General features: G+C 46.0%; 1 protein-coding gene across 3 annotated transcripts in view; it reads left to right on the forward strand.

Moving 5' to 3' along the window:
* LOC135033722 (CUB and sushi domain-containing protein 2-like) overlaps window positions 1-13,800 on the forward strand; it is a 1,450,369-nt gene that overhangs the window by 672,445 nt on the left and 764,124 nt on the right. For all 3 annotated transcript variants that reach the window (XM_063954204.1, XM_063954205.1, XM_063954206.1), the window contains exon 4: window positions 6,465-6,659. In XM_063954204.1, the coding sequence (XP_063810274.1) occupies window positions 6,465-6,659 (195 nt within the window). The remainder of the gene's footprint in view (window positions 1-6,464; window positions 6,660-13,800) is intronic.

Raw genomic sequence — 13,800 nt, forward strand, 5'->3', positions numbered from 1 at the left:
GTCTCTCCTTGCATTGATATGATTTCAATTACAGTAAACTGCAGTAAATGATTATTTCTATCTGTTTTTATTTATTTTTCACATGTACTGTATGCACTGAGGTGCCTAGATTACATTGATTATGATGGCATTAGCTTTTAGATATATTGTTACTGTGTAGTTATTCTGCAGGCTTTTTTTACATTGTTTTAATCTATGTCTGATGCAGAGGCGGAACTACCGCCAGTGCAACCAGTGCGTTGCACTGGGGCCCGCCTCTGTCCAGGGGCCCAAAGCATGTAATGAGTCAAACTGACTCATTACATGCCGCTGTGCGCTGCGGGCAACCGCTGCCCGCAGCGCACAGCCGCCCGGAGAGAGGGGAGAAGCAGCGGTACGGGGGAGAAGAAGGAGGAGGGAGCTGAAGGAGGGAGCCGCAGCAGCGCTTTACTACTGGTGGATGCGCTGCTGCTGCTGCCCCTCTGCTTCACTATAGGCTGTCTTCCGAGAACAGCCTATAGTGAAGCAGAGGGGCAGCAGCAGCAGCGCCTCCACCAATGACACAGCGCTGCTGCGGCTCCCTCCTCCACCTCCCTCCTCCTCCTTCTCTCCAGCCCGGGAATCGTCTGACGCTGCACCGAGGAGTCTGAGCCTGCGGAGACGCCGGAGAGGGAAAGTATAATTCTTTCTTTCTGTCTCTTTCTTTCTATCTCTTTCTTTCTTTCTTTGTTGGGACTGCCTGCTGCTATGTGTAAAAATGGGGGACTGCCTGCCGCAATGTGTAAAAATGGGGGACTGCCTGCCGCAATGTGTAAAAAGGGGGAATCTGCCTGCCGCAATGTGTAAAAACGGGGGACTGCCTGCCGCAATGTGTAAAAAGGGGGAATCTGCCTGCCGCAATGTGTAAAAAGGGGGGACTGCCTGCCGCTATGTGTAAAAATGGGGAATCTGCCTGCCGCTATGTGTAAAAAGGGGGAATATGCCTGCCGTAATGTGTAAAAAGGGGGACTGCCTGCTGCAATGTGTAAAAAGGGGGAATCTGCCTGCCGCTGTGTGTAAAAATGGGGAATCTGCCTGCCGCTATGTGTAAAAAGGGGGAATCTGCCTGCCGCAATGTGTAAAAACGGGGGACTGCCTGCCGCAATGTGTAAAAAGGGGGAATCTGCCTGCCGCAATATGTAAAAAGGGGGGACTGCCTGCCGCTATGTGTAAAAATGGGGAATCTGCCTGCCGCTATGTGTAAAAAGGGGGAATCTGCCTGCCGTAATGTGTAAAAAGGGGGACGCTGTCTGCCGTAATGTGTAACAAGGGTACGCTGTCTGCCGCTATGTGTAAAGCTGAAATTGTTATCCTGCACCAGATACTTAACATCTATTGAACATCGCTTGCTAGAAACCAGCTATTCTTTGATACTGAGGGCAATCCTAGCTACGTCATAAACAGGCTGGAGGTGCTCCTGGAATTATGAGAAACTCACTTTCAACAATGTTGTGGGGACTAGCCCCAAAGAAAATTCCCTTTTTGGAGCACTCTTTTGAAAGAAAATCAATGGTATGTTATGTGAAGAATTGATGAATAATATTAAAACTTAACTTTTATCACTAACCTATCTAAAATAAAAAGGGAGAATAATCAGACCATCCACAACCAGACACTGAGGTAATTATCACTCGTATTTAGTGAATGTCGCTGTCTCCCATTATGTCAAAAGTGGATAAATAGACATATTTGTAATGTGTAAAAAGGGGACGCTGTCTGCCGTTATGTGTAAAAGTGCACGCTGTCTGCCGTAATGTGTAAAAAGGGGGACGCTGTCTGCCATTATGTGTAAAAAGTGCACGCTGTCTGCCGTAATGTGTAAAAAGGGGGACGCTGTCTGCCGTTATGTGTAAAAAGTGTACGCTGTCTGCCGCTATGTTTAACAAAGGCACACTGTCTGCCGTTATGTGTAAAAAGTGTACGCTGTCTGCCGCTATGTGTAACAAGGGCACGCTGTCTGCCGTTATGTGTAAAAAGGGGACGCTGTCTGCCATTATGTGTAAAAAGTGCACGCTGTCTGCCGTAATGTGTAAAAAGAGGAATCTGTCCGCTGTAAGGTGTAAAAGGGTCTCTACCTGGTGTAGTGGTGCTACTGTGCGGCATAATTTGAAGAATGGAGACTACTGTGCACCGTTTTATGTATTGGTATTATTTTGTGGCCACAAGCCTTCCCCACGAAGCCACGCCACTATGTATTTTTGCGCGCGCCTACGGCGCGCACTGCCTCTGTTTTGCATGCAGGGGTGGGGCTCCGATGCCGTTTCTTGCACACAGTGCTAAAATGTCTAGTTACGGCACTGTTGCTAGGTATCCATTTCTCTGGCCCTGAGCAGGTCCCCCTCACCAGATCCTCTCCAGGGATGAGGGGGTGGACTTGGATGGGATGTGGGGGACCCAAAGCATTTTGTCGCACCTGGGCCCACCGCTCGCTAGTTCCACCACTGGTCTGATGCATACAGAATGAAATATTTTTTGCATTGTCAATCACACATATCACTTTTTGATGTTTTCAATAAACTATTTTTAATTCCTATTATATGGTATAGTATAGTATACTGTAAATGAAAAGTCACAGAGCAGTTCTGTGTGTATGGGAAACAAAAGATGATAGATGGCTTCTTCTCTGTATACCATATATGTCACATAAAAATGCATCCATCCATAATGGGGAGAGAGGTTATATGGCGGGGGGAGGGGGTAGATGCACAATATTCTGCTCTTTAAGGCAGCTGGTGATGCTACAGAATGGTCTGCATACTGTTAATATGCAGCCTGGACTAAGTGTTGTAAAGGTTTCGCTAGTACCCCAGTAATATTAATTGGGCCCTACAAATGATGGAACTGTGAAGTTGGTTCATTGGTTTCTCTTTTATGCTTTTCATGGATATTTTTCCAACTGCAAGAAGCCCCTTATGTACTTACCTAATTCTGCTTATTTAAATACTTTTTTCCTCTATCATAATGGAATGGATAACAGTTATCTGATGGCTTGTACACACACCATGCAATCAGCACTGTTGGTTTGTTTTTTGCTTGTGTCTTTCAATTATGAATTTACAAAGTAACTGGTTTTCTTTATTGATTTTGTTTTCTCTGAGAACATTGGTAAATGTTATTGCAGCTATATAGTATACTTTTACTGCAAGCAATTTGTAGTCCATAGTGGAATATACTGCTTATGTTTCCAAGAATTGTACATGTCTAAGGAATCATGGCACTTACTATATAGTGAAGAAGATAATGTGCAAAATATGTTTATAATGTGAGAATTCTGATGTCTGAACTCTCTAACTATGGGGTATATGCAATTGCGGTCGAATTCCGGCTGGAATTCGACCGTTTTTAAATTCGACACAATTCGACAGTCACATACCCTCCCATCGGGACCCGAATTTGACATATTCAATAAAACACGGATTCGCCAGTCCCGCTGTCGAAAAACGGACCAATTGACGGATATGTGCGTCCTGTAAGTCGACTTTTTGGACGGCACAAAAATTATTAAAAAACCCAGAAAAAAATTGCATGGGGTCCCCCCTCCTAAGCATAACCAGCCTCGGGCTCTTTGAGCCGGTCCTGGTTGTAAAAATACGGTAAATAAATTGACAGGGGATCCCCCGTATTTTCACAACCAGCACCGGGCTCTGCGTCCGGTCCTGGTGCAAAAAATACGGGGGACAAAAAGTGTAGGGGTCCCCCGTATTTTTAACACCAGCACCGGGCTCCACTAGTCATAGAGATAATGCAACAGCCGGGGGACACTTTTATATCGGTCCCTGCGGCCGTGGCATTAAATCACTAACTAGTCACCCCTGGCTGGGGTACCCTGGAGGAGTGGGGACCCCTTAAATCAAGGGGTCCCCCCCTCCAGCAACCCAAGGGCCAGGGGTGAAGCCCGAGGCTGTCCCCCCCATCCAAGGGCTGCGGATGGGAGGCTGATAGCCAAGTGACAAAATAAAGAGTATTGTTTTTTGTAGCAGAATTACAAGTCCCAGCAAGCCTCCCCCGCAAGCTGGTACTTGGAGAACCACCGCGAGTGACCTCACCGCTGACCGCAAAGTTCCCACCATTGAAGATAATGGAGCGGCTGTGCGATGTGCCGTCTGACAGCTCAGACGCGCACAGCCAATCAGGAGAGTGCCACGACATGGCGCTCCCTGATTGGCTGAAGGGACCCTCTGTGACAGGAGTCACAGGGGGTCCCGGCATTCGGGGAAAGGGGTCCCATGTGTAAACATGGGACCCCTTTCAGTGCGTGGTCCGGGTAAATGCGTTTTTTTTTTTTTTTTTTTGCCAAGTACGTGGATTACAGGTAGAAGAGGACCGATCTACACTGGATTTTGGTGAGTATAATTTTATTTTCAGGTACACCGTGGATTCTACTTGGAGAAGTGGACCGAACCTTGTGTCAACATAGGTAAGTATGTGTGTGTCGGCATGTATGTAATAAAGTTTTACTTTCACGGTGTCTGTGTACTGTTTTTATTTGGATATTTTTTTGTAGTAGAACTACAGGTACCAGCAGGCCCATTTCCCCCTGCATGCTGGTACCTGTGGTTCTCCAAGTACCAGATTGCGGGGGAGGCTTGCTGGGACTTGTAGTTCTGCTACAAAAAACAATATTCTTTCTTTGTTTCACTTGGCTATCAGCCTCCCATCCGCAGCCAATGGTTGGGGGGGACAGCCTCGGGCTTCACCCCTGGCCCTTGGGTGGCTGGAGGGGGGGTCCTCTTGATTTAAGGGGTCCCCACTCCTCCAGGGTACCCCGGCCAGGGGTGACTAGTTAGTGATTTAATGCCACGGCCGCAGGGACCGATATAAAAGTGTCCCCCGGCTGTGGCATTATCTCTCTGACTAGTGGAGCCCGGTGCTGGTGTTAAAAATACGGGGGACCCCTACGCTTTTTGTCCCCCGTATTTTTGGCACCAGGCCCGGATGCAGAGCCCGGTGCTTGTTGTGAATATACGGGGGATCCCCTGTCATTTTTTACAACCAGGACTGACTCAAAGAGCCCGAGGCTGGTTATGCTTAGGAGGGGGGACCCCACGCATTTTTTTTCTTGATTTTAACCCATTCCCACCCCTTCCCACTGAAAACCATGCTCTGATCTCTCCATATTATTTTAGTCAGTTTAAAAAAAAAAATTCTTTAAAACAAATATATAATACTTGTGTCTCCTAATAGACAAACTAAGTACATAATCCCTTCTAATATAAATAGATATGCTATTAGCAATAAAAAAAAACACAAAAAAACATGTTTTTAAATTTTTTTATTAGATTCCGCCAGCAAAGTGAGGCGGAATGAAATTTACGAAATTACTGTCGAAAAGCACTGTTGTCGAATCGACATTCTTCAATTGAATATACTTTTGTCGAAAAGCCGCATTTTTACCAATGCAGACATGTCGAATTTGACAACTGTCGAATTTCAAAAAGTCGAATCTGAAACGTCCGTTTTTTTGTCGAAAAGTACTATATTGCATTGTCAAATTTTTTTTTGTGTAGAAAATGCCCCGTTTTTCGACATTTGCGGCCATTCGACCGCAATTGCATATACCCCTATATCTCTAAAGGGGACCTCTTCATGTATGCAGTATATGCTTTTATACAAAACACCAAAATGACTTCCAATAGCTTTATATTATATGTTTAATTAAAACACACACAAACACTGAAACATACACACAAATGCACACATACAGTATACTAACAAAGAGAACGTGTGCCGCTAACATGACCATTACTGACTTAGAGGGCCGGATTTAGAGTTGCACGCAGATGCGGACAAGCTTTTTGCCTCAGCCACATCTGCATCTTATGCTAATGTGATTTCCTTAATACTAAGACTCCCATGATAGTGCTTCTTTAGACATACCATCGGACACACCATCAGATCTTGCACCAGTACTATTGCAGGTGCAGTTTCTCCGCACAGGAACAATTGTGATTTCTGCCCTGTGCAACTTCAGTGCATGCTCACAAATGAAAACATTGGTCGTTTGAGTGAATATTGTCATAGCATGCAACTCAGAATCAGGCCCAGTGTCATCAACACAAACCTATAGCCACTGACATTGGCGCATACAGAGCTAACATCACTCACCACTCTATTGCCAATCACGAGTATATGGGAGCTCTGGGAGACCCTCTGTTTACTGATCAGTGAACTTTCTATTTAATGAATAGGTGTCTCTCCTGGCTCATGTGTAGCTTTTATCGGTGTCAGTTAGGTGAATGCTGTTACTAAAGGCAGGTGGGGGAGGGAAATTGCACTTGGGTTTTCAGCATCAATTGGAAATATCTTTATGTTTGGAACTCTCTGCTACTACTTAGCATATTGGTATGGAGCCTGATGATGACCTGAACTTTATGCATAGCATGTTGTCAGAAGCCATTTATTATAATCTTCATGTGTAACCTTTTATGTTTTTTATATCTTTACAGTTTTGCCAAGTCACACATGTGGAAATCCTGGGCGCCTACAGAATGGTCTACAACAGGGGACGACATTCAACATAGGAGACAAAGTCCGATACAGCTGCAATGCAGGGTATATACTTGAAGGTCATGCCTTGCTAACCTGCGCATCCAGCTCTCAAAGCAGTGCCTCTTGGGATTTTCCTCTGCCCACATGTAGAAGTATGTACTTGTATCTCTGTTTCATGTAACAACTTAAACAGTGTTATGTCACTTTCTTAAGTCGATTTGGAAAAACATTGAGCCTCTATAAGCCACTGAGCATGTGAAGAATGGGTCCTTCATGAACACATGCAATCCCCCCTTAGCCTCATAATTATTATTATTATTATTATTATTATTATCCTTTATTTATATGGTGCTAAAAGGTGTCTGCCGCATCCATTACAGAGTACATAAACAAATGAGCAAAGCAAGAAAAAAACACTCACAGTTTAAGACAATATAAGTACAAGATATATACAGAAAACCAGGGGTAAGGTGCCATCAAATGGAGTATTGAGTATAAGATAGTATAAGTAAGAGAGGGAAAGGCACATGAGGGGAGAAAGCCCTGCTCTTGAGACCTTACAATCTAAAAGGAGAAGGGCTAACAGATCGGGGTGACACAGAAGGGGTAGGCATTGAGCATAGACAAGAGGCTTAGGAGGATAGTTGGCTGGGTTTGATGAAGAAGTGGATCTTATGAGCCCGTTTGAAGTTTTGTAGAGAGGTGGAGTCGGATGGGGAGAGGTAGAGAATTCCAGAGATAAGAAATGATTGACATGCTGCAGCGTTTGGGAGACAGTGGTGACCGGGACCATTCTACAAAGCCTCTGGCTGAGGGTTGTGACCATTGAGACCGATGGTGACGATGATGGTCAATGATGCATCTTTGGATGCAGCACTCGGATCTCAGATACTGTCAAGAGGCGTCTTTTTCCTACAGATGCCTCCTGCTGCATTTACATTTTAGTTGAATGGTATTGCACAGCTGCTTCCCTGTATCTGTGCAATATCTAACATATTGGAATCAGACTCTAAGGGGTCTATTTACTAAGCCTTGGATGGAGATAAAGTCGCTGGAGATAAAGGGGTCTATTTACTAAGCCTTGGATGGAGATAATGTCAACGGAAATATAGTACCAGACAATCGGCTCCTGGGGGAGCGGGATGTTGGTGGAGGTCATGTGACCGTCGGTCACATGAATACCACCCCAAAAATACTCCTGTTTGAAGGCATATAATGTGCACCTAGTATATGGCAGGTGCCAGTGCACATGGAAGAGGCTGACTAGTAAACCTGGTGCACATGCAGTTGCATCTTGAGATGCGTACAAGACTAAACATGGGTGAATATATCAGCAGCGTATGCTTGATCTGCTTCCAACTCTGCATCAAGCCTTATATGTTACACATGATGTTTGCTCTGTCAGCCGCATTGTGTGATAAAGATTTTTGGAAGAATAAATGGCGACAGTCCTGGGACACATGGGAATACCACATTTCACTGGTGGAGATGAAGCACTAGAAAGAGATGTAGCCATCCCACAGCACATAGTGGATTAAGGACAGTGTTGGTCAGGGGCATGAAGGGCCCACAGGGGGAATGCAATTGCAGGGGCTCATGCTTAAGGGGATGTGGCCAGCCACCAGAAACAGTTAACCAACCACTAGAAAGGTTCACAGCCTGCAGACAACATGGATACTACATAGAGATGAGCGGGTTCGGTTTCTCTGAATCCGAACCCGCCAGAACTTCATGTTTTTTTTTCACGGGTCCGAGCGACTCGGATCTTCCCGCCTTGCTCGGTTAACCCGAGCGCGCCCGAACGTCATCATGACGCTGTCGGATTCTCGCGAGGCTCGGATTCTATCGCGAGACTCGGATTCTATATAAGGAGCCGCGCGTCGCCGCCATTTTCACACGTGCATTGAGATTGATAGGGAGAGGACGTGGCTGGCGTCCTCTCCATTTAGATTATAAGAGACTGAGAGAGATTTACTGGAGCTGACTAGGAGGAGTACTGTTACTGTAGAAGTGTAGAGACTGAGTGGAGAGAGTTTACTAGTGAGGACAGTGCAGTTTACTTTATAATCCGTTCTCTGCCTGAAAAAAGCGATACACAGCACACAGTGACTCAGTCACATACCATATCTGTGTGCACTGCTCAGGCTCAGGCCAGTGTGCTGCATCATCTATTATCTATATATAATATTATATATATCTGTCTGACTGCTCAGCTCACACAGCTTATAATTGTGGGGGAGACTGGGGAGCACTACTGCAGTGCCAGTTATAGGTTATAGCAGGAGCCAGGAGTACATAATATATTATATAGTGAGTGACCACCAGACACACAGTGCAGTTTATTTAATATATCCGTTCTCTGCCTGAAAAAAGCGATACACACAGTGACTCAGTCAGTCACATACCATATCTGTGTGCACTGCTCAGGCTCAGGCCAGTGTGCTGCATCATCTATTATCTATATATAATATTATATATATCTGTCTGACTGCTCAGCTCACACAGCTTATAATTGTGGGGGAGACTGGGGAGCACTACTGCAGTGCCAGTTATAGGTTATAGCAGGAGCCAGGAGTACATAATATATTATATAGTGAGTGACCACCAGACACACAGTGCAGTTTATTTAATATATCCGTTCTCTGCCTGAAAAAAGCGATACACACAGTGACTCAGTCAGTCACATACCATATCTGTGTGCACTGCTCAGGCTCAGGCCAGTGTGCTGCATCATCTATTATCTATATATAATATTATATATATCTGTCTGACTGCTCAGCTCACACAGCTTATAATTGTGGGGGAGACTGGGGAGCACTACTGCAGTGCCAGTTATAGGTTATAGCAGGAGCCAGGAGTACATATTATATTAAAATTAAACAGTGCACACTTTTGCTGCAGGAGTGCCACTGCCAGTGTGACTGACCAGTGACCTGACCACACTGACCACCAGTATAGTTAGTAGTATACTTATATTGTGATTGCCTGAAAAAGTTAAACACTCGTCGTGTGACTTCACTTGTGTGTTTTTTTTTTTTTATTCTATAAAAATAAAACTCATTCTGCTGACAGACAGTGTCCAGCAGGTCCGTCATTATATAATATATAATATATACCTGTCCGGCTGCAGTAGTGATATATATATATTTTTTATATCATTTATCATCCAGTCGCAGCAGACACAGTACGGTAGTTCACGGCTGTGGCTACCTCTGTGTCTCTGCACTCGGCAGGCAGTCCGTCCATAATTGTAATACCACCTAACCGTGGATTTTTTTCATTCTTCTTTATACATACATAGTTACATAGACATCTTCTCTTTATCAACCAGTCTATATTAGCTGCAGACACAGTACAGTACGGTAGTTCACGGCTGTGGCTACCTCTGTGTCTGCACTCGGCAGGCAGTCCGTCCATAATTGTATACCACCTAACCGTGGTTTTTTTTCATTCTTCTTTATACATACATAGTTACATAGACATCTTCTCTTTATCAACCAGTCTATATTAGCTGCAGACACAGTACAGTACGGTAGTTCACGGCTGTGGCTACCTCTGTGTCTGCACTCGGCAGGCAGTCCGTCCATAATTGTATACCACCTAACCGTGGATTTTTTTTCAGTCTTCTTTATACATACATAGTTACATAGACATCTTCTCTTTATCAACCAGTCTATATTAGCTGCAGACACAGTACAGTACGGTAGTTCACGGCTGTGGCTACCTCTGTGTCTGCAGTCGGCAGGCAGTCCATAATTGTATACTAGTATCCATCTCCATTGTTTACCTGAGGTGCCTTTTAGTTGTGCCTATTAAAATATGGAGAACAAAAATGTTGAGGTTCCAAAATTAGGGAAAGATCAAGATCCACTTCCACCTCGTGCTGAAGCTGCTGCCACTAGTCATGGCCGAGACGATGAAATGCCAGCAACGTCGTCTGCCAAGGCCGATGCCCAATGTCATAGTACAGAGCATGTCAAATCCAAAACACCAAATATCAGAAAAAAAAGGACTCCAAAACCTAAAATAAAATTGTCGGAGGAGAAGCGTAAACTTGCCAATATGCCATTTACCACACGGAGTGGCAAGGAACGGCTGATGCCCTGGCCTATGTTCATGGCTAGTGGTTCAGCTTCACATGAGGATGGAAGCACTCAGCCTCTCGCTAGAAAAATGAAAAGACTCAAGCTGGCAAAAGCAGCACAGCAAAGAACTGTGCATTCTTCGAAATCCCAAATCCACAAGGAGAGTCCAATTGTGTCGGTTGCGATGCCTGACCTTCCCAACACTGGACGTGAAGAGCATGCGCCTTCCACCATTTGCACGCCCCCTGCAAGTGCTGGAAGGAGCACCCGCAGTCCAGTTCCTGATAGTCAGATTGAAGATGTCAGTGTTGAAGTACACCAGGATGAGGAGGATATGGGTGTTGCTGGCGCTGGGGAGGAAATTGACCAGGAGGATTCTGATGGTGAGGTGGTTTGTTTAAGTCAGGCACCCGGGGAGACACCTGTTGTCCGTGGGAGGAATATGGCTGTTGACATGCCAGGTGAAAATACCAAAAAAATCAGCTCTTCGGTGTGGAGGTATTTCACCAGAAATGCGGACAACAGGTGTCAAGCCGTGTGTTCCCTTTGTCAAGCTGTAATAAGTAGGGGTAAGGACGTTAACCACCTCGGAACATCCTCCCTTATACGTCACCTGCAGCGCATTCATAATAAGTCAGTGACAAGTTCAAAAACTTTGGGTGACAGCGGAAGCAGTCCACTGACCAGTAAATCCCTTCCTCTTGTAACCAAGCTCACGCAAACCACCCCACCAACTCCCTCAGTGTCAATTTCCTCCTTCCCCAGGAATGCCAATAGTCCTGCAGGCCATGTCACTGGCAATTCTGACGAGTCCTCTCCTGCCTGGGATTCCTCCGATGCATCCTTGCGTGTAACGCCTACTGCTGCTGGCGCTGCTGTTGTTGCCGCTGGGAGTCGATGGTCATCCCAGAGGGGAAGTCGTAAGCCCACTTGTACTACTTCCAGTAAGCAATTGACTGTTCAACAGTCCTTTGCGAGGAAGATGAAATATCACAGCGGTCATCCTACTGCAAAGCGGATAACTGAGGCCTTGGCATCCTGGGTGGTGAGAAACGTGGTTCCGGTATCCATCATTACTGCAGAGCCAACTAGAGACTTGTTGGAGGTACTGTGTCCCCGGTACCAAATACCATCTAGGTTCCATTTCTCTAGGCAGGCGATACCGAAAATGTACACAGACCTCAGAAAAAGAGTCACCAGTGTCCTAAAAAATGCAGCTGTACCCAATGTCCACTTAACCACGGACATGTGGACAAGTGGAGCAGGGCAGGGTCAGGACTATATGACTGTGACAGCCCACTGGGTAGATGTATGTACTCCCGCCGCAAGAACAGCAGCGGCGGCACCAGTAGCAGCATCTCGCAAACGCCAACTCTTTCCTAGGCAGGCTACGCTTTGTATCACCGGTTTCCAGAATACGCACACAGCTGAAAACCTCTTACGGCAACTGAGGAAGATCATCGCGGAATGGCTTACCCCAATTGGACTATCCTGTGGATTTGTGGCATCGGACAACGCCAGCAATATTGTGTGTGCATTAAATATGGGCAAATTCCAGCACGTCCCATGTTTTGCACATACCTTGAATTTGGTGGTGCAGAATTTTTTAAAAAACGACAGGGGCGTGCAAGAGATGCTGTCGGTGGCCAGAAAAATTGCGGGACACTTTCGGCGTACAGGCACCACGTACAGAAGACTGGAGCACCACCAAAAACTACTGAACCTGCCCTGCCATCATCTGAAGCAAGAAGTGGTAACGAGGTGGAATTCAACCCTCTATATGCTTCAGAGGTTGGAGGAGCAGCAAAAGGCCATTCAAGCCTATACAATTGAGCACGATATAGGAGGTGGAATGCACCTGTCTCAAGTGCAGTGGAGAATGATTTCAACGTTGTGCAAGGTTCTGATGCCCTTTGAACTTGCCACACGTGAAGTCAGTTCAGACACTGCCAGCCTGAGTCAGGTCATTCCCCTCATCAGGCTTTTGCAGAAGAAGCTGGAGGCATTGAAGAAGGAGCTAAAAGGGAGCGATTCCGCTAGGCATGTGGGACTTGTGGATGCAGCCCTTAATTCGCTTAACAAGGATTCACGGGTGGTCAATCTGTTGAAATCAGAGCACTACATTTTGGCCACCGTGCTCGATCCTAGATTTAAAGCCTACCTTGGATCTCTCTTTCCGGCAGACACAAGTCTGCTGGGGTGCAAAGACCTGCTGGTGACAAAATTGTCAAGTCAAGCGGAACGCGACCTGTCAACATCTCCTCCTTCACATTCTCCCGCAACTGGGGGTGCGAGGAAAAGGCTCAGAATTCCGAGCCCACCCGCTGGCGGTGATGCAGGGCAGTCTGGAGCGACTGCTGATGCTGACATCTGGTCCGGACTGAAGGACCTGACAACGATTACGGACATGTCGTCTACTGTCACTGCATATGATTCTCTCAACATTGATAGAATGGTGGAGGATTATATGAGTGACCGCATCCAAGTAGGCACGTCACACAGTCCGTACTTATACTGGCAGGAAAAAGAGGCAATTTGGAGGCCCTTGCACAAACTGGCTTTATTCTACCTAAGTTGCCCTCCCACAAGTGTGTACTCCGAAAGAGTGTTTAGTGCCGCCGCTCACCTTGTCAGCAATCGGCGTACGAGGTTACATCCAGAAAATGTGGAGAAGATGATGTTCATTAAAATGAATTATAATCAATTCCTCCGCGGAGACATTGACCAGCAGCAATTGCCTCCACAAAGTACACAGGGAGCTGAGATGGTGGATTCCAGTGGGGACGAATTGATAATCTGTGAGGAGGGGGATGTACACGGTGATATATCGGAGGGTGAAGATGAGGTGGACATCTTGCCTCTGTAGAGCCAGTTTGTGCAAGGAGAGATTAATTGCTTCTTTTTTGGGGGGGGGTCCAAACCAACCCGTCATATCAGTCACAGTCGTGTGGCAGACCCTGTCACTGAAATGATGGGTTGGTTAAAGTGTGCATGTCCTGTTTTGTTTATACAACATAAGGGTGGGTGGGAGGGCCCAAGGACAATTCCATCTTGCACCTCTTTTTTCTTTTCTTTTTCTTTGCATCATGTGCTGATTGGGGAGGGTTTTTTGGAAGGGACATCCTGCGTGACACTGCAGTGCCACTCCTAGATGGGCCCGGTGTTTGTGTCGGCCACTAGGGTCGCTAATCTTACTCACACAGTCAGC

This window comes from Pseudophryne corroboree, chromosome 2 (genome assembly GCF_028390025.1).
Source record: "Pseudophryne corroboree isolate aPseCor3 chromosome 2, aPseCor3.hap2, whole genome shotgun sequence".
NCBI classification, from domain to species: domain Eukaryota; kingdom Metazoa; phylum Chordata; class Amphibia; order Anura; family Myobatrachidae; genus Pseudophryne; species Pseudophryne corroboree.